The sequence below is a fragment of the Myripristis murdjan genome, chromosome 21 (genome assembly GCF_902150065.1).
Source record: "Myripristis murdjan chromosome 21, fMyrMur1.1, whole genome shotgun sequence".
In the NCBI taxonomy this organism is placed as follows: domain Eukaryota; kingdom Metazoa; phylum Chordata; class Actinopteri; order Holocentriformes; family Holocentridae; genus Myripristis; species Myripristis murdjan.
The window spans coordinates 6,361,860-6,387,518 of NC_044000.1; the positions used below are offsets into that span (position 1 = coordinate 6,361,860).

General features: G+C 42.7%; 1 protein-coding gene across 3 annotated transcripts in view; it reads right to left on the minus strand.

The window, feature by feature from the left end:
• epha3 (eph receptor A3) overlaps window positions 1-24,622 on the minus strand; it is a 166,681-nt gene extending 142,059 nt beyond the window's left edge. For all 3 annotated transcript variants that reach the window (XM_030080617.1, XM_030080619.1, XM_030080618.1), the window contains exons 1-3: window positions 24,501-24,622; window positions 13,510-13,574; window positions 272-932 (exon numbers count right to left, since the gene is read on the minus strand). In XM_030080617.1, the coding sequence (XP_029936477.1) occupies window positions 272-932; window positions 13,510-13,574; window positions 24,501-24,594 (820 nt within the window). In that variant the 5' untranslated portion in view covers window positions 24,595-24,622. The remainder of the gene's footprint in view (window positions 1-271; window positions 933-13,509; window positions 13,575-24,500) is intronic.
• Window positions 24,623-25,659: the final 1,037 nt, after the last annotated feature.

The window sequence follows — 25,659 nt, forward strand, 5'->3', positions numbered from 1 at the left end:
TTAAAGACCCTGGGCTGACAGATATGAGGTGTGAGAGTCTCCTCATCAAACACTTTACTGTCGCAACTTTGAAACGCCCTTGCATATACCACATACAATATTTCAGGCAAAGGAGGAAATGAAAAATAGATGAGGTGAGCTCGTTTCTACAGGTTGCGTGTTCCAAGATGGGATTGGTGCATACAAAAACAGGGATAACATAGGAAGAAATGCTGGAGAGGAAGAACTGGAGACAAACCAGGAAACTCTTGAGAAGACATGAGCGACTTACTTTGGCAGGTGCTGCTTCGCTCCTCGTACCCCGGGTTACATAGACACTTCCCAATGGGTACAAGCCACTCCCCCTCTGTGCTGCAGTACATTCGTGGCGGCTCCTCTTCTTTGGAGTGATTGACACACGAACCTTTGACTTCTACCAGCGACTGGGAGTCCATGGGCACCGTGTCAGGGAAGGAAGCCAGGTTCCTGATCGTGAACGGGCACTTCTTGAAGTAAACCCTCACCGAAACCAAGGCCACACAGGCGCCCACGTCCTGAAACGCCAGGTAGAAGCCCTTCTTGGTCATGGGCCCCACCTCGCGCACCTCCGTGTTGAGCTTGAGGATGCGGTCACCGAGGTCCATCTGGGTGAAGCTCTCGTCGGCGGCGATGGTGTCGATCTTGGAGAACTGGTGCTCTCGGAAGCGGCTGCCCTGGTCATCATCCGTCTCCAGGTAGAGGAGGTTGAATGTCTCCTTGCAGGTGCCCAGAACCAACGGGATGGAGTTGCAGTCCCTCAGGGTGAACTTGAGCTCCACGTAGATCTTCTGGGCCGACTGGCGCGGGATCCAGTTGGTACGAAGCCAGTTGTTCTGGCTGTACTCCATCACGTTGCAGACCTGGAAGGTCCTGATGGGAGTGTAGTGCTCATCCACCCCACTGATCTCCTCCCACTGAGAGAGGGAAGGAAGGGGGGATGAAAGAAAGAAAGAAAGAAAGAAACAGAGAGAGAAAGGAAATGAGGAAGCAAGATGGAGACGACAGGAGAGGGGAAGAGTGGAAGAAGATGAGTGTTGTGCAAGCAACAAGAAAAGATGAAATATGAGGAGATGATAGAAGAGGAGAGGGAGATGAAGGGAGAAATCCGAGAAAGGAGGAAGGAAGGAGGCAAAGGTAGGTTAGACAGGAGGATGAAGACAGAGACGACGGAGAGAGGGAAAAAAGAAAGGAGGGGAAGTGAGTAAGATGCGGGGGAATTGGAGGTAGGTATGGAAGAAAGAGCAAGAAAAGATGAAAGAAGTGGAGGGATGGGAGAGCAGATGCAAAGGACAGAGTGAAAGAAAATCATGGGAGCAACAGAGGAGAAACAGATAAGAGATGGGAAAAGTGGACGGAAAGTCAAAAAGAAAGAAAAGGAGGGATGACAGAGACAGAAGGACGAGAAGAAAAGATTACCAGAGAAGATAGATGGGATGGAAAGAGGAGATGGGAGAATAAGAGGAAGGGGGGAGAGGGTGACAGCAGAGAGAAAAATAGTTATCTCCACCCTTTAAGCATTTACAGATAAATAATTTAGATCAACTTCACTCTGGCTGCATACTAAACATCTAATAAACACTGGGTGAGAAAAAAATCACACTACCAGATTTCTTGTAGGTTACTCCTACTAATTAAAAGCAAACTTGCTGTCTTTGCCAAATTTTCTAGACTGAGGCTCTGGGAAAATATCTCAGAGAAAAACTACGAAGTACAATTTCCCATCTCAATCCTCCTATATTTGTGTGCGGCTGCTAAATATTAACAAAATCTCGTAGTGTTTATTTTCTCACCCTTAGACTAACATTTTTTTTTTCTCTACAAGTGAAGACATTCAAGCTGCATTTTTTTTTCTTGTTGTTGTTGACTTGCATCACATTTGCACAGGACTACTTCTAATAAAGGAAAACGTGCGGAATCCACTATGAAACAAAAGCAGAGCTACAGTATAGAGAGGATGTGAGTGTGTACCAGTTTTTTGTCTATCTTACATTTTCCCTCCACTGGGAGAAAGCAATGCGAGGGGAGAGGAGAGAAAGAGAGAGAGGTGGGGGTCATTCCTTTTGATTTCAACACACAGTGGGAAGACTCATTGATCATGGGCTTTGGCTGCGCCGTCCGGGCAAATCAACACTGAATTAGAGCGATGATGAATGGACAAACACCTGAAACACTGGGCACATTGTGGTTAAAGTGACATTCATTAGAACGAATAGGCCTAAATGGCTAAATGGATCCCTCTGTTTTTTTTTTTTTGTTTTGTTTTGTTTTTTGTTGTAATTTTGAATGGTGCCTGAATGAAGAAAAAAAAAGCAAGAGAGGGAGAGAGAGAGATCTGCTTTCTGGATAAGTGGAAAGTGAATTATCGCTCCGTTCACACACACATTAATGGAAACATACATATACATTGACATGAGACGGATGTGGAGTGTTTAAAGTCAAGCTCGGGAGGTGCTTTGAGCTTGAAATTAATAACGAGTTGGAAGTCTAGGTTCTCTGTTACATTTATAGTGTGTGTGTGTGCGTGTGTGTGTGTGAGAGAGAGAGAGAGAGAGAGAGAGGGTGGGTGGGTGTAAAGCATATCTGTGAGTGTCTGGTGTTCAAGGAGCTCTCAGACTGAAGGATGGCCACTTTGCTTTTCATCTCACAGTGGAGTTAATGAAACACCCTTGAGAGAGAGAGAGAGAGAGAGAGGGAGAGAAAGACGGAGAGGAAGAAATGACAGAGTAAAAGAGATAGACATGAAAAGAGACAGAGACAGAGAGAGAGGGAGAGGGAAAGAGCGATAAAGAAAGAGGAAAAGTGAGGGGAGAGACTCCATCGGTGTTTAGTTTTTTCTGTCATGCTGTCTTTGGCATCACCTCATTCATCAGCGTGCGGCCCAAGCCCGCTGTACACGCCGAACAATAACAGGCACCAGCGCTGCTCTCCAGTTAGAGTGGAGCTAAATATGGAAAGATGAACCTTACCATGAGGAATTTTGCCTTGACAAACCTATATCCACACACCTTCAATTTGAACCCTTTGTTAAATCAGGTTTTATTTCACCATCTTAACAAAATTCACTTTATTTCTTATTATTTATTATTTTTAGCGGCAATTTTGTGGTAAATATATGGCCATTTTTTTGTAAATGAATTTTAAATATATGTTTTATATTTTGGGTAATTTTCTTTCTTTCTTTCTTTCTTTCTTTAATTATTTATTTATTTATGTGGTGTCATTTTCTTGTAAAAAATTTGCTCATCACTTTTTTCCCCCATGTTGCTGAATGAAATCAAGTGAATTTGCTCAACTTTCACATTCATACAACACAAGAATGTTTGGGTCATTTTTTTTTTTTTTTTTTTTGTAATTTTAAAGTAATTTTTAAAGTAATTTACGGGTAAAGTTGAAACAAGTTCAGCTTTTCAGGGGAACTTTTTGTCTTATGGACCAAACAATCACAATGAGAAGAAAAGGTCACCGTATGTCAACAACGTTATTATTATTATTATTATTATTATTTTTAACAGCCTAAAGACACTCTGGGCAATGCTTTATTTATTCAAAAAAAAAAAAAAAAAAAAAAAAGAAAAAAAAGAAAAACCTCTAAAGGGAAAAGGGTCTAGTGCAGATTGTTGTCTACTCCCTCCTGTGCATGTGGGTGTGATACTGTGTGTGTGTGTGTGTGTGTGTGTGTGTGTGTGTGCTTCTAGGTCTGTGCATCTTTAGGTTTGCGTATGCCACTCAGTTTCTCTTAGCACATATCTGTGGGAGCTGCCGGGTCCAGGGTTTACGCCTTTATCCCTTCATGTATTTTCATGCAAGGTGATATGATGCAAACTGGGCTAAATCGAATGTGGCTGCGAGTGATGGCTCTGTGCATTTTTAAGCCGTCTTTGGAAGGAGTCTGCAGTGGGCTGGACACACAAAGGGTTCAAAATCAAAGCCAGGCGTGTGCATACAGTAGGTGTGTATGCATGTGTGTGTGTGTGTGTGTGTTTGGTGTACTATGTCCTATCAGAGAGTGAGTGACTCGACTTGAACAGGGCCCTGCCAAAGTAAATGAGACCTCCTATACGACGTGAGCATCCCACTCTAGAGAATAGCATCTATTACACGGAGCGATACTCATCCTCCGTACATGACATCATTAGACTGAACCCACTCCGCTCTCGGGTCTCTTCCTTAGGTTTGTTACGTGAGAGTTGACCTGCCTCTCCTTCGCTGTGCGTCTGCCTCACATTGTCACTCGACTGAGTGGGAAACTGCTGTGAGAAGAGGGAGAGTTGTGTACATCAGTTGCAACGGCGCCGACAATAACGATGAGGAGTTTTTAGCCGTCGAGCCGGGAGATGGCATCTCCAGCTGTGTGAGCGAGTGTGTTGTGTCTTTGTGTGTGTGTGTCAATGAGACAGAGGGAGAGAAGGATAGTAGGAGTCAATGGTAGGAGATTTAGTATGATCTCTAACACATATACACACACACACACACACACACACATGCAAAGCATTGCAGGCTGGTGTTTCAGAGGAAGAATGTGAGACAAAGAGTAAAAAAGAGAGAGAGGCATGTAATAACATTATAATGCAGCTCCAGATCGCCTTACAGAGTTGCATTAGTTAGGGGAGAGTGACATGTCCTATGGCCCCATGGTGGTATCATATGCATGACCACGGCACATTACTGTACTGTACTGTACACACACACACACATGCACACACACACACACACACACACACACACACACACACACAGAATCACAGACACAGCACAAGTCTCTCAGTTTTCTTACTCATCACTCTCATTGAAATGCCAGCGAGGTTGCAATTGGGGATTTAGTTACAGGATTTCCATTATTGGAGGGACGGAGGTATTTGTGTGTGTGTGTGTGTGTGTGTGTGTGTGTGTGTGAGAGAGAGAGAGAGAGAGAGAGAGAGAGAGAAAGAAAAAGTCTGCAGATACAGCAGCAGTTTTCAAACTTTTTCATGTTTTTTTTCAATAAGCCACAGACCCCAATCTGAAGTGATTTCCACCTGATATCAAGGGATATATTTTTTCACAAGCATTTCAACACAGGAAATCTGATCCAGTTGATCCAACAATTTTTTTTTTTTTTTTTTTTGCTATTTTTGCACTAATTTTCTGTTTTTTTTTTTTTTTTTTTTTTTTTTTTTACTGATGTTCCTCTATCTTAATTTATTTATTTATTTATTTATCAATGCTGATTTGTACATCTCATTTTGTCCAGCAAATTTTCTTGATTTCTTTCAAAACCATCGGGAAAAGAACATGAGTAATTTCGCAAGAACAGACCTGAAAATTAGCAAGAAATTAGTGAAAAAAAATTACGAGACAGATAACCTGAATATTATCAACATTTTTTTTTAAATTAAAAGAAAATTGGATTTCTAATCATTAAAATGATATATTTAAAGGTCAGATCGGTGCAGCTGGATCGGATTTCATGCAGCTGCATTCAGACGCCTTTCATAAGAATTGAAATTCCAGTGAAACTGAGCGATTCCTCATGTTGCTGAGGACTCCTTGGAGGACCCTCAAGGACCCCTGGGGGTCCCCAGAGCCGACTTTGAACACCACTGAGATAAAGGACAGGACAAGAAGACTGCCTTTTCAAATCCTCAGATTAGCCGCAGCAACACCACCACAGTGCCTCTGAGCAAGGCACTTGACTCCCAGTTCAGCTCTATATCCAACAGTGGAAAGCTGGGGGAATGTTTCCCAGGATAAGCAAAGGTTAAAAAAAAAGGCCGTCCCGGAGTGGCCGAGCCCTTGTTTCTCTCCAGGGGGTCGTTACTCCGCTCCCCTTGCTCTCTAATTGATATATAACAACACTGGGATCCTCCAGCTGACCTCGTGACCTTTGACCCTGACCCCTGGTGGTCACAGCTGGGGCGAGGGGAGGGCGGGTGCACTTGCCCCTGGTGGCTCTGATCTGTGCTGTAGGTAGGTGAAACGGCTACAGGGACAGTAAAGTGGACGGCCGTAATTTGATCTGCTCAAGACGTTACAGCTAAACAGCAACAGGCACGTCTCAGAGGCACCGAGTCAGCAGAGCAGCTCCCCCACTTCAAAGACACGCAGGTCAGTGGGAGTTAATGGACCGGGATAGGATAACAATGCATCTGGACCTAGATCAGTCATATTTTAAGCGGGCGTATTGAGAGTGATCACCCTCCGTTTCAAAGGTTCACCGTGATTTAAAGTTTTTAAATCACACTACTGTCGCCCACTGAGCAGCTCCACGGTGAAAGCTGGGGGTGAGGTGCTTTGCTCAAGGGCAGACAAAGTGTACAGCGTTGCACTATGAGGTGCATTTGTTATGTTACGAGGTGAAATTGTTTTATATAAACATAATGTCGAAAACATCATGGATTTTGTAATGCACTGTATTGTAGTCATTGGTAGTGCATGAAATTACAGTGAAATTCAACTATTTCCCTTTTTGCTGAGTTATTTTACTGTGCAAGGTATTCTATTATGCTACATGGGCTATTTTTGTTATAAGGTATTTTGTTATCCTTTTGAGCATATTTGTTATCCCTTTGAAACCTGAGCAAGTTCATTTTTTCCCAAATAGTACCTATTTAAAATGAACTTACCATAAAATGACCTCCACCCCACACCCCCCAAAAAACAAGAAAATCGCTATAAAACTGACACAAAATTACCAAAAGACAGATTTAAAAAAAAATGACCAGAAATTTTGAAAAAATTAAAAATAAAATTTTAAAAATCCATGAAATTATCCCAAAATCTCCCCAAAAAACTAACAAAAAATATATAAAATCAGCAAACTGTAAAAAATGACAAGAAAGCTATATATAGCATCATTATTACATATTCTAAATGCAAAAAAGACCATAAAAAAAGGAAAAAATACAAAAAAAGTATAACTGTTATAAAATGTGACACATTCACTATATGTAGAATATTTGTTGTACCGTTAGACATGTTTGCTATTTTTGTGTTATATTATGGTGTAGATGAATTATATTATGAATAATATTAAATATGACTGTTTAAATATGACGGCAGGAGGTCAACAAGGAGGGAGACATGAACTGCCACTGATGAGATTTGTGTCCAGTAAGAGGCATCGTGTTCCGCCATATTAAGACACAAATCATGGGAGAGGTGGTGTGTGTGTGTGTGTGTATGCATGTGTGTTGTGGGTGTGTGTGTGTGTGTGTGTGTGTGTGTACACGGCTGCCCGCTGCAGCTGGAGAGGGGGTGGCACTAGAAACCGGAGCGTCCACAACAAGTGCAGAGCCAGCTTACATTTCCAGCTCTGGAGGGGTCACGGGGTCACAGCCACGACAACTGCAGCGTATCCGTCAGAGGGATTTTCATCGGCCTCTCTCAGCAAGGGAAAACCATAACACACACACTATACCTTCTCCTCTTCCTCACCAGCCCCTAGCCTTGCCCCGCTAATCCTCTTTGATGCCTTGCTCAAGGGCGCCTCAGTGCCAGTTGAAGAGGTACCACATTTTTGTTGAAATATTGCAATGAATTTCAAAGATTTTAAAGGGATGGTTCTCTCATTTTGAATATATCTATCTATATCTATATAGATAGATATAGATATATAGATATCATTTAATTTCCCTCTAGCTGTTCTTTAGGACAGTAGTGGTGCTATCTTCCTCTCATTGTTACTGAGTGCTGGATACTGAGTGCTGCACATCCCCCCAGCTAACATTTTGAAAAATAACCACCTTAATCCACTAAAAATAATAAGTTTCTCCAGAGAACTAAAAGATAGCTGGCAAGTAATGTGGCTAGCTTCTTCTCTAGAGCACCAGAAAATAGTTCTACTGTTGTTTAAAAAAAAAAAAAAGTTTAAACTTTTTACGGCATTTCAGTCTGTAGTAATTCTACTACACAGGATCAAACTCAAAATGAGTTTATTTAACAGTTTGAATTAGGGTGGTTATTTTTGTCAGGTATTCATTACATTATGGGGCATATTTGCTAAAACATGGAATATGCCTGTTACACGATGTGGTATATTTATTATTTTGTAAAGTATATTTGTTGTACTGCAGAGTGTATTTGTTATATGAAGGGGCATATTTGTTATATTACAGGATACATCTGGTATCTTGTGGGGTGTATTTGGTATATGATGGGGTGTATTTGGTACCACTTGAAGCAATTTTCATCGGCTGCTCTTACCAAGGAGAAGCTATGACATGCACTTTGTACCTCCTCCTGCTGCTCACCGGCCCCTAGCCTTGCCCCTCTAATCCTCGTTTATGGATAGGCTTTTCTCAGCACTCTCTCTCTCTCTCTCTCTGTGTCCGGGGTGGGGGGGTTACTTTATGGTGGTCAGGCTGAATTTGAGGATGGGGTGGTGTGGAGGGGCGGATACGGGCTTTAGGAGCCCTGGGGTGACTAAAGAAGTTGAGGCAGCAGTCTGGTTTCTGAGAGCCGAGAGGGGAGAGCGGGGCCGACTGAATTGGTGGACCCCGTCCAAAACATAAAGAGCCACGCCATTATACCGTGCCTGCACCCCCCAACCCCCACCCCCCACAGCCCCACCCCATTCTCTCCAGACTGGAGAATGGGAATGTGTGTGCGTGTGTTCTTCAAAGCATGTGTATGTGTATATGTAGAAGTGTGCACGAGTATACTGTATGCTTGTGAGTGTGTGTGTGTGTGTGTGAATGTGTGAGTGTCCTCCAGCACATGATAGAGTTTCTCATTATTCTTGACAGTATACACAGTTGAAAAGTGATCCCACTCTCCCTCAGCTTAAAGGGAGATTTGCAAAACCACCTCCCAATGTTATTATTTCTGATAATACTGTCACAGGCCTTTTACCACAGCAGTCAAGCTTCTTCATCAAGATACAAAGCCTCTGTTGATGCCATTGTTGCTTAGCTTTTGTAAGGGGACTTTCAGACCTCTATATCAGAGGCAGGGAAGCCCCAAAACTGAGAGCTGGTTACAAGGAAAACAGCAGACGCAGCGCAAATTCTACTTTTTTTTTTTTTTCTTTTATGTTATGGTGCTGTTGTTGCGGCAAATATCTCTGTGCAGCCGTAGCTGCCATAAGCTGTTTCCATTCAGCTGGCATGCAAGTTTTAAATGACTCTTTGAAAATGTCACAGAAAGAAAATGCAAATTAGGTGTGATTCTATCAGCTAGGTCGAAGCAAAAAGAGAATTCCTCAACATAGAACTAAATAGAAATGGAAAAAAATACAAAAATTGAACATAAAACGTTTCAGCGTTCAAAGTCACACATGCATTGTTGTACATTTACTCGACATGGAATTTCAAGCCCTCTGCATCGCAGACTTTATTTCTTGATGAAATGCAACTTCTCAAATAACTATCAGAAATGACTGTGCAGAGGTGAGGAATATTCTATTCAGAATTCATAATCCAATACCTCATAAAAATGCTGCAAAGACCCAGCTATAAAAGTCTGTAATGGATCTATCCATTGCTATTGGTTCTGCAAAAACAGCCCCACGCATGCACATATCGGCCTGTAATACCTCCATCTGCATCACAGTTATTGTACAATACTGTAGAAGCCTACAGATATGAGGCAGTACTTGTAGAGCACTGCAGAACTCACACATACACACTCTGTGGAGACTGTACTCAGGCATCTAATGAACACGTGAAGAATTGTCCCAGATGAACAACCTCCCATATGATCGCCTGCCTGTTGCTGGAACAGTCAGAAACATCCAGCGCTGCCTGGCTGCTTTTCAGAGGCCAGCTGGCTTGACAAGGCACAAGCCAACCTTTTGATGAAATTAGTGAATGAACAGGAACAAACCTTTATTTGTAGAGCATAAAAGGCCTGTAAATCATATTAGCCTCGTTTTTGCTGGCAAACGTATCCACAAAAATCCTAAGCCTTTATAGTAGTCATTATTTATGCTTCATTTAATAATGCTCAACAGCATTTCTGTCTACCACAGCATTTTGGCTTTCATTTCTGCATTTTGTGAGGATGTCATTTTGAGGACATGCAATGCATGTACAGTATGACTCATTTGGTGAAAAATGGTGCCCTCATTCTTCTTTTGAACAAAGGCATGGGGAAAAACTAAACTGTGTTCTGAACCCTAAAGATTTGATTTCATCAGGGATTCATTTGTGCCATTTCCAAACACTATAAAGAAGGCTAGCATATAGCCCGGTGACTCTGCCTATGTGTTCAGCTTCCCTGAGGAAACAAAACTTTGGGATGTACTATTGCAGATGCAACCCACCACTCCACCAAAGTTCTTTGCTTAACCAGAACATCTCCCTCCCTCTCTCTCTCTGCCAGGTCCTACCTCTTTGTTGGCTTGTTGACTGATGCTTATCGTCATGTAATTTCTCATCCACTCTGTCTTCTCAGCTCCAGCTTCCTCCCCTCACCATGTGATGATACATGCACTTTGTTGCTGTCGACATTTACATCACTGTCACTGTCCCTGCTAGCAGCGGCACCGCAGAAAAGGTCAGTTATTTTTCTGCATTTTGCTGCAAAAGTCTTGGGAAACTTTGGTCATTTTTCTGCCTTACTCTATAGTTCTTCATTTCCTACTATTTCAGTGGTTTTCTAGTGCCAGCCTCTGTGTTGCTTTTTTTTTCCTATGTTGTTTTGTTATCCACAGGTGGGAATGGACCAAAGGACAACAGAAACACTGGTTCGCCCTGTTATGATTTTATGCCCACACCTTCGTTTGGATTGTGTCTCTGAGTTGAGCCCCTGGGCAGCCTGGTCATGGTTTTTGGAGTGGGCAGGGGTGGGAGGGGGTTGCGGGGGTAATTTTCTTTTTATCCTCCTGGCCAGTCTGCTGTTCTTCTGCAACCGCTGCAGCCGCCTGCACTCTGTCATTTCGAACCCAATTTCCAAATTGCAAAGCAGAGTTTACATATTTCAAACAACTGGTTGCCATTCCATTCCTTCACATTTGATGAAAGCTGAAGAGGAAAAAAAAAACAACTTTTTTTTTTTTTTTTTGAAATTTTCCAAAATAGTTTATTTTGGATGCGAAGCCACAATGCTGTCATATCCTCTGCTGGCTGCAAAAACAAAAAAAATACGCCCTCTTTTCTACTTCTTCATTCACACTTATGCTCTATTCTGTCTGCTCAGCCACTGGTTTGTTGCTGAAGAATGCGTTCAAAGCAGGCAAGGGTGTAATCTTTAACACTCTTTAGTCTTGTGAAGGGCTAAGCCCCCTGGACACTGCTCAGCAATCAGCCTGCCTCTTAGACAGATAACAGTAAATCTGGATCACACACACACACACACACACACACACACACTCACACACACGCTCATCAGTCCGGTCGGTGGCTACGGAGTCAACATCCGGGGGAGACTAAGCTCTTAATTTGTTCTGACCGGAGCACTTTGTGTCTCGGCAGGCCAATAGCCTAAGCCTCTCCATCAATGTAAGTGTGTGTTTGCGTGCGTGTTGAGTGTGTGTGTGTGTGCCTCAGCGCCACTGCCACATTATGAGAAATCATTTGTGAGCGGCGGTCTCCCAGGGCAGGCTGCTTATCGGAGCGCAGTCAGCGGATGACGTGAGTAATTACAGATGATTCACCTTGAGGACTTGATCATCAGCAATATCTCTCTCTCTCTCTCTCTCTCTTGTCCTCTTCTGTCTCCTCTCTCCTGTCTCCAGAGGCATTCTTGTATAAAAATGACATTGGCTCCCACATTCCTCCATCATTTTTTCAACTATATCGCCGAACACTTTCTATTTTATTTATTTATTTATTTATTTTTTTTTTATCTGAGTTTGTTCAAAGCAAACAAGTTGAAATAAAACAGAGCGCTGCATAACCTCCGACACACACTCCCACATTCGCTGCTGGCTCACCTTCCCGGTATCACTGCACACGTTTCCCTCTTGCCCCAAATATGAATAAGTTCTTTTAGCGCGACAACATAAATCTCTTTCTTGAAAGGTCATACAAATTGCCTGCAATTGTCCTCAGCCTAACTGCATGTTAAACAGCCAGCAGTTTTTCCTTGAGGCATTTTTTTTTTTTTTTTTTTCATGGTTCAACCTCATGAAGAAACCCTCAGCATTTCGACGGTGCCAGGGGTGTATATGGTCGAGGGAAACGAGGTTTGGCAGCTCCACGGAACAAATGACTGGATTACCTTAAGCCACTGCCAAGGAGTAATTCTAACACTTAATAAAGGAAAGAGGAGTAGGTATGTGTTTGCGCGTCTGCCTGCATGAGTGTGTGTGTGTGTGTGTGTGTCGGCGGGCCAGCCCTGAGGCCCAGTAGTCTAACTAGTTAGACAAATAAACACACTGAGAGAGCCCAGCGGAGGGAGTGTGGTAGCTGAGAGCGACCGATATGAGGCTGTGGAGAACTTTTTCCCGGCATATGCCATCCGACGCTGCTGCAATTTTGCGACTGCCTTTATGGAATCGTGTGCGGCTGTTACAAGAATAAAAGCATCTCAGACATGCGATACTGTGAACTTTTTAATTGACATAATGGGCTATGAATGAAATGTATGCAACAACTCTCTCGTGAATTTGCAACCTCAAGAGTGTGCATACTGATAAAGCTTTTGCTATTAAAGGATCACACCAGTGATTTTACATGTTTAGCATAATATCTACAAAATGTATACGCTTCTCTTTCCTCCCTTTTCTCCAGCCGTTGGTTTCCATTCATTCCACTTTGATATGAAAATGAACTTTCAGAGACTTTCCTCGCACCAGCATTCCGCCGCCATAATAAAGTCATCTCCGTTAGCTTTCCTAAAAGCAGCAGCACTGTCGGGTTTGGATGACTTCAAATTAAGCGGAGTGATACGGTGGAAAATAGACCCTCAGGAAACATTTGCCTTACGCAGCCAATTATCAGTTGCGTGGTTTACGAGGGACGACGACTTTGTAAGCAGCAGAGGCAGAACATTATGATTTGCAAAATGGTTTGTTTCAGTGTGGGGAAATTGTAGTGAATGGGCCGAACGTTCAAAATCACTGGTGTGGTCCTTTATGTTACAGAATGGGGAGATGTGAGTTGAAGAAAAAAGAATGGCTTCAAATGTCAGCAACAGATTTACAACATTTTCATGCAACAGCAGTGAAATGCTGCGTACGGTTGCTGCTGTTACCCCAAATAACAGGTTTATCTACCTTCTTGTGTGGATGATTTTGTGTCGGCAAGTTAAGACCCTTTAATCCTTCTCTGAACACAAAGACACCCACACACACATGCCGTATACGCTTTTTTCCTGAAGCATTTCGACCATATGGCGAGCTCCGAAACGCTTAACCTCCAGATCCACGACACAGAGTGCGGAGAAAAACCTCAAAAGAAAATGTGGGTCAGTCTGCACTCGGCTCATTCATGATGAATCGGATGAATCCCGATTTTCATGTGTTGAATCCCACCTCCCGTTTGGCGGACGCGTCTCTCCCCCATTCTTTTCCTCCTTCAACATCAGTGTATTCAGACAGGTTGTGGTTTCACAGGGATATAGTATACTCACCCCGTGCGATGGGTAGGATATCCACCCTAACTCCCCCTGGCTTGCTTTGGAGTCCAGCAGGTTGACTGTGGGCAGGAAGAGAGAGAGACGGGGAAAACAGAGAAAACATATGAGTGTCTAGTCCTTGTTAGCCCCAATTAGCCTATATCTAATCCCGCAAGAGGCCCCAGAGAGATCACCAACCTCGAGCCCTGATCACGACTCTATTTACCCAGCTGCCACACACACACACACACACACACACACACGCACACACTCCGAAAGCTAACCAAACAATGAGGGCTGACTGTCTTGTCTTGCCTGTGTCGAGCATTAAAGCTGAGATTGGCCGGCCAGGCTGCCCGCGACTCGGATATCCAGGTGAGATATTGTAGAAACATGAAGAATCGAATTTTTGAATCTGCACGGAAAACCCGGGACCAGAGGTGATGTAATGAAGCGCGTTTGACCATGGAGTCTTGTAATGAGTTACCGTTAGAGTTGCAAATGTTTGATCGACCAGTTTTTCATTCTTGAGGCGGGCCACAGTGCGACTCCTCTCCAGTCACTACTTGTTGAAGTGTGTGTTTGGGTCAATATTGTTGATTAAATTATTGTTACACTTTTTTCCTAAGAAGCTCTCAAAAATATTAACGTTGCGCCCTGATTTTGGTTTTCTATTTGTTATGTTTGCTGTCACTTTAAATTTGCATCGTATACTTTTGAAAGGTGCTTCACAATGGGTGCTGGGACTTGTTTTTGTTTCGATTGACAAGTTTATCCAATTTTACAAGAAACTGAAAGACAAAAATCTTTTTCGAGCATTGTAAATCAAACAGGAGCCTAGAGGATGCTTTGTTGAACAGTAAATCTACATGTAAACAAATCTGCAGGCCCTGCTGTTGTAAACAACAACAAAAGTGAACTGGTAATTTCTCAGAAAGTTTGTTTTGTACTTTTATAAACAATATACTTGCTATATATTATAAACAATTCTTTATGAATCATTACAAGTATATGGAGCTGGTTAAGCATTAGTTGACTTGCTTGTTATATTGTACAGGTATGATGTGTAATATGATAACTGTCTTTCTTTTGTATATTGATACATAGTACAGTCTAAGTACTTTCGCTTTAGAGTGCTTTTGTGTCTTCATACCAACTGTTGTGACACATATCAGAAGGTGTTTTTTTTTCTTTCTTTTTATATACGCTTTATATACGTACCTTTGTACTCACAATTTTGTGGACACACGACATTGAGGAATGTAATCTTGTATTTGGAAAAGGGGGGCAGGATACAGATAAGCTACGCTTCCTCCTGTCCCTCCTCGAGCCTTTTTTTTTTTTTGTATCTTTTTTTTTTCTTTTAATCACTTCTCTTTTTGCTGTGTATAGACCTTGTGTCTTGTGATTGTTGTTTTTCTGGCATCGAGGTAAATAAAGAAAGAAAGAAAAGAAAGAAAGAATATATCTTCTTTTTTTTTTGTTACTTCTCTGAGTTTAAAATTTATATCCCAAAATACACCTACATACATACATACATACATACATAAATACATACATACATACATACATACATACACACATACATACATATTAATACTAATACTACATTTTTGAATCCATTAGGTGAGCTTTGTCCATGTAAGATAAAGATGTTAAAACATATTAATAGACATTAGTTTGTGTCTGTGTCTATGATTTTTAATAACATACCTTGCCAACACTGAAAGTAATATTTAAGCAATGTAACAAGTAATATAAGTTATCAAGAGCAAAAAGGAAATCGCACTACGTTTCATGAGGAGTAATATATCACATTTTGAAAGCAACTAACTCAACACTGCTGACAGTAAATATATGAAATGCAAATGAGTCCATGTATGTAAGACTCCATAAACAGAAATAAACTTCTATACACTCTCAAATCCAACAGGGATCAGGCAGCTCAGATAGTAAGACCCTAATCAAAAATGGATTGACGGGACAGTTGTGGATGTGAACATGTGAGCCGAGGCATTTACTGTGCGTTTTAAAGGACGTAAACGTTACGAGAGGAAGTAATATCCGCAGCGATTTGAGTGCGGGGTGCGGAAAGAAAGAAATCCGGTTTTAATATATACCGGAGACACGTTTTAATGTCGGATGTAATTGTATTCCGGCTAAATCACACAAGAACCTTGTTAATAACAGGTGGGGAAGGCGCCTATACAAGTGGTTTAGCATTTCACGAGCACAGACAGGACCACGAAGGCTTTCACTTCAAGTCAAAGTGCGAGAAACAATACAATTATCACTGCTGATATGAAATCACAGAACAGAAATAAGTCAGATAATTCAAAATTCAGGTTTGTGATTTTATAAATGGCAGTATTTCTCTTTCTCACAAGACACTGAGAATATGGCAGCGTCGTGCAGTGTGAAGGAGGGGCTTTTCACTGGGCAAAAAAAAAGAGTGTGAAAATGAAAACGCTGTTGGAAAAAGCTCTGGTGGGCTGAAGTGTTACCAATTATAAAACGAGACTCCAAAATAATTCCTGCACATTTTCATGAAATCGTCATCCTGTCCAGGAAGTTTGGATAGTCACTGGTAAACTGTGCCTCAGACTCACTAAGAATGTGAATATCATCGAGTAATTAGCTCTGCTGGGGCACTTCAGTCATAAGACACTTACATTTTTTTGAGATTTCTGCGACTGTTTTCCATTTTTGAAATATTATGCAATGGACATCTAGCAACGGAAACAGCCTTTTGGAAGGAAACCGTTCGCAATAATTAATATTTACAGGCTAGTGCCGCATTTTTATCCAGTAATCATGTCGCAAAAATACACATGCATTTGTACGTCGCAGTGATTAAAAGGATGCATGCTCGGCGGCGTGTGTGGAGAAAAAAAAAAAAAAAAAAAAAGGAAGGGAACGGATAATCAGCTAATGAAAATGGATAGAGAGCAATAAAATTCCACTGTCCCTCCTCTCTCTCTCTCCGTTAGAGAGAGAGAGAGAGAGCTTGCCACTGACTCAGCCCGTTTCTCCTCATCCTGTTGAGAGCAAAGAAGCTCAACAGTGTAAACACACACACACACAAACAAGTGCACGTACACACAAGGGCACACACACACACAGAAACACACAGCAAAGTAAAGCAGCAGTGCAGGCGCAGATACAGGCCCTGCAGCTGTAGCTCTATTCTGTGTGAAAATGCGAGGGGGAAATATTCTCCCCTGATTCTTCCATTCACAGCTACAGTAAACAAGAGCGCGCGCGTCTCCGAAGACAGTCAAAGCCCGTGCTTGTGGGTTACGGTGAACTCGCTGTAAATGTTACGGAAGCTCTCATTTCATCCCGCGTCTGTCCTCGCCTTTCACGAGGAACTGGATTCGCCGGGAATCGACTGAATCTTGAACTCGTTTTTGTTTCATAATAAAATAAAGGCCGAGATGGGGATTCATTATTTTCTCCGGGCAAGCGCGATGGCGACCAGCGGATGTGGCTGGAGAGAATGAAAAGAGGAAGGATGGAGAGAAAGAGGACACACACACACACACTGACTTGCACAAACACATGCGCCCGGGCTTATTATCGAATTCCAGGCTCCAAAAGCCACTAAATTGAGGCTCACCTGAGTTGGAGCCATGCCAGGCTGTTGAGCCGGCTGAGTGGCAGTAGACAGATTCCTATTAGAGCCTAATAAAGCTATCTGTTCATGTCAGATAATAGCAGCTCAGCACTCGGGCCCATTGCTTCCAATTTACATTTCTCAACGAGCTGAGCCCACCACTCAAATTGAGCCGAGCGGGGGAATTTGAGAGCAGAAAATTAGACGGCTCTCATATCGCATGAGGAAAAAAGCCCCCTCCAGCTGCACTGGGCTGGGGAAATCAGCACCCCAACACACACACACACACACACACACACACACACACACACACACACACAGATACATGCATACACATGCATTTGGGCACAAAAAAAAGATGCACACACGGTGACCCGTGAAAACAAGAGCCGCTACACGCATTTTCCCGGCATTCACGTCGTCTCCCCCCCTCTCTCACACACACATGTATGCATACGCACCCACACACTCACAGCGCACACATGCACACATACAGTTAGCTAGCTAGCGTCAGTCAAGCATGCAGCTCCTGCCCTAACAGGGAGTGACTCTAAACGGGAACTGGGAGTATTAATAGCAAACTGAGCCAGCCTGTCTGGGTGGGAGCAAAACATCAGGGTGGTAAAAACAGGTGAATCAATATATGACACACACCATAGGCCGCCAACTCTGCATACACACCAGCCCACAGACAGCAGCCGGGGGGGGGGGACACCTTATCGCGGGCAACCGGGAAAGCAACACTGGGAAATGTCCTGCAAGTTAAAAGTGTACACAGAGTTTTTGGAAGGTCGCTCCGCTGATGAACGTCCCTTTTAACCTCTTCAACTCTGCCGCACCCACGGGTGGGTTCATCATTGCCGTGCGCCCATGCTTTGCTCCAACCCACAGAACTTTATTTGAAATTCTAGCAGAGATCCCACAGTTTCCAAAGATCCCAAACATATCCTGCTGAATTCCTGGGAAATGTATATAAAATGATGCACAAGTCATCGAGATATTTCCTATTCATCTTGGCTTTGAATATTTCACTCAGTGTCAGTTTGATGTAGCTTCAGCCAGCAGAGGCGGAATATGGATGTGAAAATGTCACACAGTCTGGAGGGAAAAAGGTTTTAATAACCCTGAGGCTGCTTTAAGGGAAAATTAAGAGGAAATCGGAGTTTAAGGGTTAAATGATAAGATTGTTGACACCAAAATCATCCATATGTCCCTGGTTGATCATTAGCTTTGATGGTCTATGCTAACTCTTTAAAGTACATTATATAATGTAGTAATGTACTGCGACTGATAATGAGCTGCAAAGTTAGAAAACTGACCTTTTAGCCATAAAAGCTGCTCGTATTACTTTTTTTTCCTCTTTTTTTATGGACTGTTTATTTATTCATACATTTAAAATATATATATAGCTAATGTATTAACATTTATTATAGAAAATTTGTTTTCGAGTGAACACCAATGTATTCACTGATTTTTTATTTTATTTATTTATTTATTTATTTTTATTGCCGAGTCTCACACTATCCACCATTTTACAACAAGAGGAAAAGTAGTCCCATCAAAAAAGATTTTTTTTTTTTTTGCTCATTTCTTGTAACTTTCATAAATCTAAGCAAAACTCCCAGATCTGCATGTCATTAAAGACGACTTACCACCGCTTTAAATCTGCTAGGTCTAATGTTGCCCCTCCACATAGAGTATTGTAAGATGGAAGAAGTAAGCGCTGGAGAAAAGATCTACGGATCATTTTTTTGTGCCTGAGCTCTCATCGCTTTACATAAAAGTCGACCAACGGGGCAATCTGCCAAAAACCCTGTGTATTCCTTTATTTCTATCATCACGTCCTCTCCTTGTGTTTCCACACTCCAGTTCCCAGATAGTTTCATATTGTAGAGGCAACGGGATTGCAACACATGCGCACAGAAGTTTGACACTCAGCCACAGACACAATTAAAATATTGGCTGTGAGGAAGAATGTGCCGTAGGTCTGAAAAGCTGGTCCAGAGTCAGAGGAGCAAAAAGCCTCCAATCTGGACTGAGCTGCTCAGCACGGACTGCAATTCAACTATGACTGGATGACTATTGTGTTGGAGAAGTAGAATACAGCAGACAGTGGCAGGACAATGTAGGAGAAAACACAATCTAGATGAAACCGAACAGAATGCAATAGAATGGAATAGAATGCAATAGAATAGCACAATGGAATGGGATCAGAAATCATAGAATAAGGTACGATTTAACAGATCCGAAAATAATGTAGTAGAATAAATAAACACAGTAGAATAGAGCAGAGGCTTTTTTTCATGGAGACTTTTCAGAATGCATCTGAATGCTGTGAATCCACTGCAAAGTGTCAGAGCTGAGAACGACCTGCTGAGCACCAGAGGACACAACTGAATAGGACAGAAAAGACAGATGCAAAACGTTCCCCTAATATTTCCCAGCTTGTACGGGCCAAAGCAGAGGGGGCTTTGTTTGTCTTTGCAGGCTGGCTATTTGTGTGAGTGTGTGTGTGTGTGAGAGAGAGAGGTTGGCAGGCCGCAGTGCAGGCAAAGCAAGGCGACTTGTGTCTGTGTTAAAGGGTGAAGTGTTCACCTCCCATTATGAATTATTCAAGTGCAGAGTCGCTCTGTCTGATGCTGCTGCTGCTGCTGCTGCTGGCCCAGCCCCTCCGCCCCCCATTCCTCCTTCTTTCTTTCTTTCTTTCTTTCTTTCTTTCTTTCTTTCTTTTTCCTATGCGTCTGTTTCAGTCCCTGTCCTTGTTGGGATGCCTGTGCCTACATAAATAGCTCCATTCACATAGACCACATGCATATACACAGCACTCCTGCACACAGAGTGTACACAGTTTACACAATCATACATGCCCCACTCGGGTACATGTGTGCGTGCACGCGCACCCCCCCGCCCGCGCATGCACACACACACACACACTCACACATACGTTATATTTTCCTCAAACTCTGAAGCCCCAAAACACATTGAATTAAACTGAAGATGCCACTCAGAGTGCGTCTTCATCTCCAGCTCAGTGCTCAATATTAACGCACACACACACACGCACACACACACACATAAACATAAATATATAGAGAAAGATAGAGAGACAGAAGAAAAGGGTCTGTTTTTGCAGGAGGGGCATGTATAAGCACAGTCCCAGCACCTCTGAGAGGTACCATCGCTCACAAACACCCAGCCGTCCCAGCGGGGCTGCTGCGCCGCGCTCCCCGGGCCAGGCCTCCCTACCGCCGGCTAAAAATACCGAGGCCTCTCGGCGCCCTGCAGCAGGCCACCATCACACCACACAAGGGGCATTCTGCATCACAGTACACGCAAGCTGATAACAATTACATTCTTTCACCATGGAAAAACGACATTTTTTTCAGCCACGAAAATATCCTGACATCTGTCCGAAGTTAACCCGCATTTCAAAAATGAGATCCTCAAATGGGGAATTTCCCACTTTCCCCCAAAGTTCTTTTCATCCAACACTATTAGGCCTAAAAGGAAGCCGCAAAATGAATTTGCCTCTTGATAAATGATGATTGTTGGTGTAGGCGTGGTGCCGAGATGGGATATTAGATTAAAAAAAGGAACTGCTAAAGGTCCGACATTCCTTATAAATGGGAGAGGAAGAAAAATAATAAAATAATAGCACACGTTTTCCATCGTACCTTTCAAAGCTGAAGGGTTTATTTTGCATGATGGATTTTTATTATTTTACGTATTTATATATTGCACCGAGCCTCGTCTTATATCTCAAATGTTGGGTAAGGTTAGGGCCGTTAACATGCTTCATAATTTGCTGATAACTGTGTTTTATAAACTTTGTCAACGAGCCTAATGAGTCACTTTCACAAAAAAGACGCAATAGACCTAAGTTGTGTGTCGCCTCTTTTTGTCGCTGTTGAGAAGTTTGAGTAGGCTACACATCTTTACGAATATAAATCAAAGTATTGATCTTAAGAGCTGGTGTGATCTAGATTTGATCCTGGCCTAAAACTGAAATTCACTCCAACTTTCTTTATTCCTCAGACACGCTGAGAAGAGAAATAGATAGGAAAAAAGCAAATTTTAAAAATTAAAAATAAAATAAAATAAAATAAAAGTTTTCAGTGTTAATAGCCTGCCGGTAGCGTCTGCTGGTGAAAGTCTGCTGACACACAGGGGCATAAAACTGCACCGAAACACTCATTTTACTAGACAACCATATAAATAAGTACACGGGCTATTACAGGTCACAGGGTCCCTATTTCTTTATTCCACTAATGATAAATCATTAGGCCTATAATATTCCTATAATATTGCTATAGGGACTTAGAGTGTGGTCTGCGGTAGTTCATGGTGATTTAATAGTGACTTTATGGTACTTTATGGCAAATTTATCTGCTTTATGTTATAGCCTATATCACTATAATATTCATATTGAGACTTAAGGTTTCGACGTGGTATTTATACGCGGGGAACGTATGGAGCTATTTTCTGTGAGAGTAATAAACCTGCTCCTTTTCCTCCCCGTCGCTGGAAATTGAAATTATGAGGGAAATAAAGAGATGCGCTTTGCGACTATGTTTTCCACCCTAACTCCGAGGAACAGAAAAACACAGCCAGATATCACCATGGACCATCCAGATATCACCAGGATACAGCTCCCCTCAGGTTCAAGGGGTGTTTTTCTGTCCTGTGGCGGGTGCATATATTTCCAAAGGCAGCCTAAATTGAATTCTATAGAATACATATAGAGAGAGCGGCTCGACACTGACACTCTCTGGCAGATTTATTTCTTGGAGAGGTGAATTCCCTCCTATTGATCGGTTCGCTTTTCATGTTAACACGTGTCACTTTTTGCGCCTGTATCAACCAGGGTTCGGCAACTGCTTAGTGCGTGTGTGTATCTCTCTCTCTCTCTCTCTCTCTCTCTCTCTCTCTCTCTCCCTTTCTGACATACACTATGCCTGTCTCATTCTTTTTTCGCCGTCTTTCTCTCCATCCCACGCGCGCGCACACGCACCAGCGCGTACTATATGGGGAGTAGCCTGTATGTGCAGGTATTGTATGGTTGTGTATGTGCAGCTGCCTCACTGGCACTCACTTGGGTGATACAGCAGTAACATGGAATCTTGATGCGATCCTCAAATTCAAAGACAAAGGCAATGCACCTATCGCAGATGACCTTAATTCAAATTTTAATCTCCTTTTTTCCATCGAATTTCACTGTGGCCCACTCATGCATTAAGCCGAAGTATCATAATTTAGACCCATTGATCTTTTGCATTGCAATAAAAAAAGGGGGCCAAGCACTGACTTGCAGTCCCGGTCCTTGTCTGAAAAGAAACTTGGCCGTGAACGATCGCCAAACGGGTTAGGTCGTATAATATTATAGCTGAGGATGTCATAATTTCTCGTTATCATAACCTAGAAAAGCAGTCCGTGAGAAGTTATAACCTAATATATTACCTTTCAACTTTTCCAAGCCACTTTTTTGGCAAAAAATATTGGGAGCTCGAAAGTGTATAATCAGAAGAAGTCCTTTACAGGCGTTTTAATGTTCTGGTTGTTGTTAATTTTAGGCTATTTGGGGAAGCGACATTTCTGGAGATGATAAATCAACTGAAAACAGCGCGATCAAGCCATCTGTGTTGTATTTGGATCACATGCTGGCCTCGTATATTCTGAGGCAACTTTCTCTCAGAGCGTTAGATTAGGGGGTTTTGGTGTGGCCTAATGCAACTTGAATTGCTCAAACAAACCTTGACCTTCACTATCAGTCCAAGTCAGGACATTCCGTTATGATGGTCTTCTTTTTGACATGAAATTAAGGGTTGAGTAGGTCACAGTATGCCTAAATCTTATGCATCTGGATCACAAAATGTAAGGCCCTGCTCCAGACACCCATTAACAAAGACGCTCCCTTCCGTCTTAAGCCATTTGTCATTCAAACGGCCATTAAAACGCCTCTACGCCGCTAATGACTCGTGTGCAGGCCTAATGTGGGCTTACTCAGATTTAGTTAATTACTTTATTGGTGTTAAGGTTTAAATCACGATGCGTAAACCGTGTGTGTGTGTGTGTGTGTGTCAGTAGTAGTTGGAGTAACCTCTACCTCAGTGACCTATTGTATATCTATGCGACTGTATAGTTTCCATACGTTAATACTGTGCAAAGATTTTTATAATTTGTTTTTTATCCACAAAAGAACTGCGTGCCCCCAGCGCTTCTGTGCCTTCGGCCTATGTGACCAAAATCGACCCTCAAATGTATTTTTTGCTCAATGGAGGATGATAGGTTGACATTTATCTTAAAGGGGTGACTGGAGGGCTCAGAGCGCATCCAAGTCGCGTCTTTCCCTGTGAGCTGTAGCCGAATGCTTTTTTCTTTGCGTCTTCCTTACACTGCAAAAAATATCCATCTCAACAAGCCATGCAATGTGACGCCGAGTCCTAAAATCTTTTTCAGCGAGTGAATAAAAAAAATATACACGGTATCAGTCTGTTTCATTTCGACTCTCCAAAAAATCTCGAATCGCCTGTGAAAATTTCTGCCTCCTCTTCTGTCATTTCAAGATCCCCTCACTTACTCCTCGAGAAATCCCCGAAACAAGTGAAACTGCATTGGAAACAAGTGGAATTATCTTAAACAAACCGACACGATTTTTGCAACTGCTCAGATAAAAATCATATTTTAACACGTGATGTGGCACTAACCAGTTTCTTAGAACGGACATTTTACAAGATCACCTGGATAAACCAGGCTGATTTTAACAGGACACGCATGAAAACAGCCATCCGCGTTTTTACGCACCGCGCTATTGCGCGCGTCGCCTGTTTACTGCCTTTAAATCTTTGTGCCTTCTAGCCCGCACGTCTCCACATTTAAACCATAAACTGGCCAACACTAAAACACCAACACCGGAGTTTCTTCGCGACTGATTGCCCGGTGATAACTCAGTGACGGGCGCTTTGGAAGCTGTCTCGCCATCATTCAACCCCACAAAAACGTGACCTAACTCCCTCTTTATTCGCACGATTATCCGAAATTAGGCTACATTGTCTGCTTGATTTGGGTCTGTTTTCAACTTTGATTCTTTCTCAACATCTGACATTGCCTGTGAGGAAGAGCCCGGTCCAGAGCGAGCCACATGCAGCGCCGCATTCACTGCGCCTGGGATCAGATGATTATTGCTGTTATTACTACATTGTTATCATTATCTGGCTGGGGAAGAAAAGGTCCATGGCGAGCGCACAGCAGTGGCCCCGATATGAGCCACGGCGCACCATTCAGAGTCACCCCCCACCCCACCACCCCCAACACACACACTCTCTCTCAAACACACACACACACACACCCGCACACACATACACATGCACACTCAGTCCGACAGCTCCCTTACCTTCATTGGAAGGATAGGTGATGGGAAACGCAGGAAGAACGCAGGACAGGATAAGAGGTAAAATAAAAAGGAGTGATCGCGGATTGCAATCCATGGCGGCGGTTCAGAGGTACATAACTCCATGAAGCCACTGACTGATCTGAGAGCGTCTTCTCCCCGGTCTGCTTTCTCTCTCTCTCTCTCTCTCCCCCTCTCCCTCTCCCTCTCTCTCTCTCTCTCCTCTCGCTCCCTGGTTGGAGCACTTTTCCGCTGGGTCCTACAGAGTCTGACAGGAACAACGCGCTGCTCAAGTTCACCAGAGGTCATTTTAGATACATTACCATGGGCTCACCTTGTCACACCGAGTATGTCAAGGTGAACCCCTTTCTGTATCATGTAGCTCAAGTGGGTGCAAAACTGATCTTGTGGTTTGTACGTTGTAAGCAACACACAAAGAAATCCCCACACATTCTGGACAAAAAAAATCTTCAGAAGTCTTTTCTGAAGGCATGAAAACGTCACATAAGTGAGTGTTGAGAACCAAAACACATTGCTTCTAAAGATCATGAATCTGACAATTTTAAACACTGAGCAAAAAACATTATTTTGTCATGGTCCACACCCAAAGTTTTGGTGGTAAACAACATTTGCTGTGACTTAGGGCTGTTCATGGCTGTTGCCATTCACTACGCTGAGTATTATTCTTTATTTAGCCCTCTAAAAGCAGCTTAATTCAAAATCTACAGGCCTATATACCAAGTAAATCAGTTTCAATCTAATCTAATCACCAATAAGGGCTACTGTTTTTAATTTACTTTGGAAAAAAAAAAAAAAAATGAGAACCTCTTGCTTTTAGGTTTTTCATCTGATCTTCATGGGCTGCCTTCTTGTCACAGCTTCCTGGCTACTCTTGAAGTGGGGGAAATAATCTCCTTTCTGTATGCAGCATGGAGGTTAATCTGAAATTACAGCTGATTTTTGATCGTATTGCTGCTTGTCTCATGATAATCAGTGAATGAGGGTCGTAGTTTTTTTCGAGAGAGCTGTGATGGGCTTCCATTCACTTCTACTGTGTTTATTGCTGTGCGGGGGCCATTAGGGGCCCCTTACACCACAGTGCTTGATCTGCACTGACAGGCTGGGGTGGCAACGTGACGTCAGGGGCCCTCGCTGAGCAGCC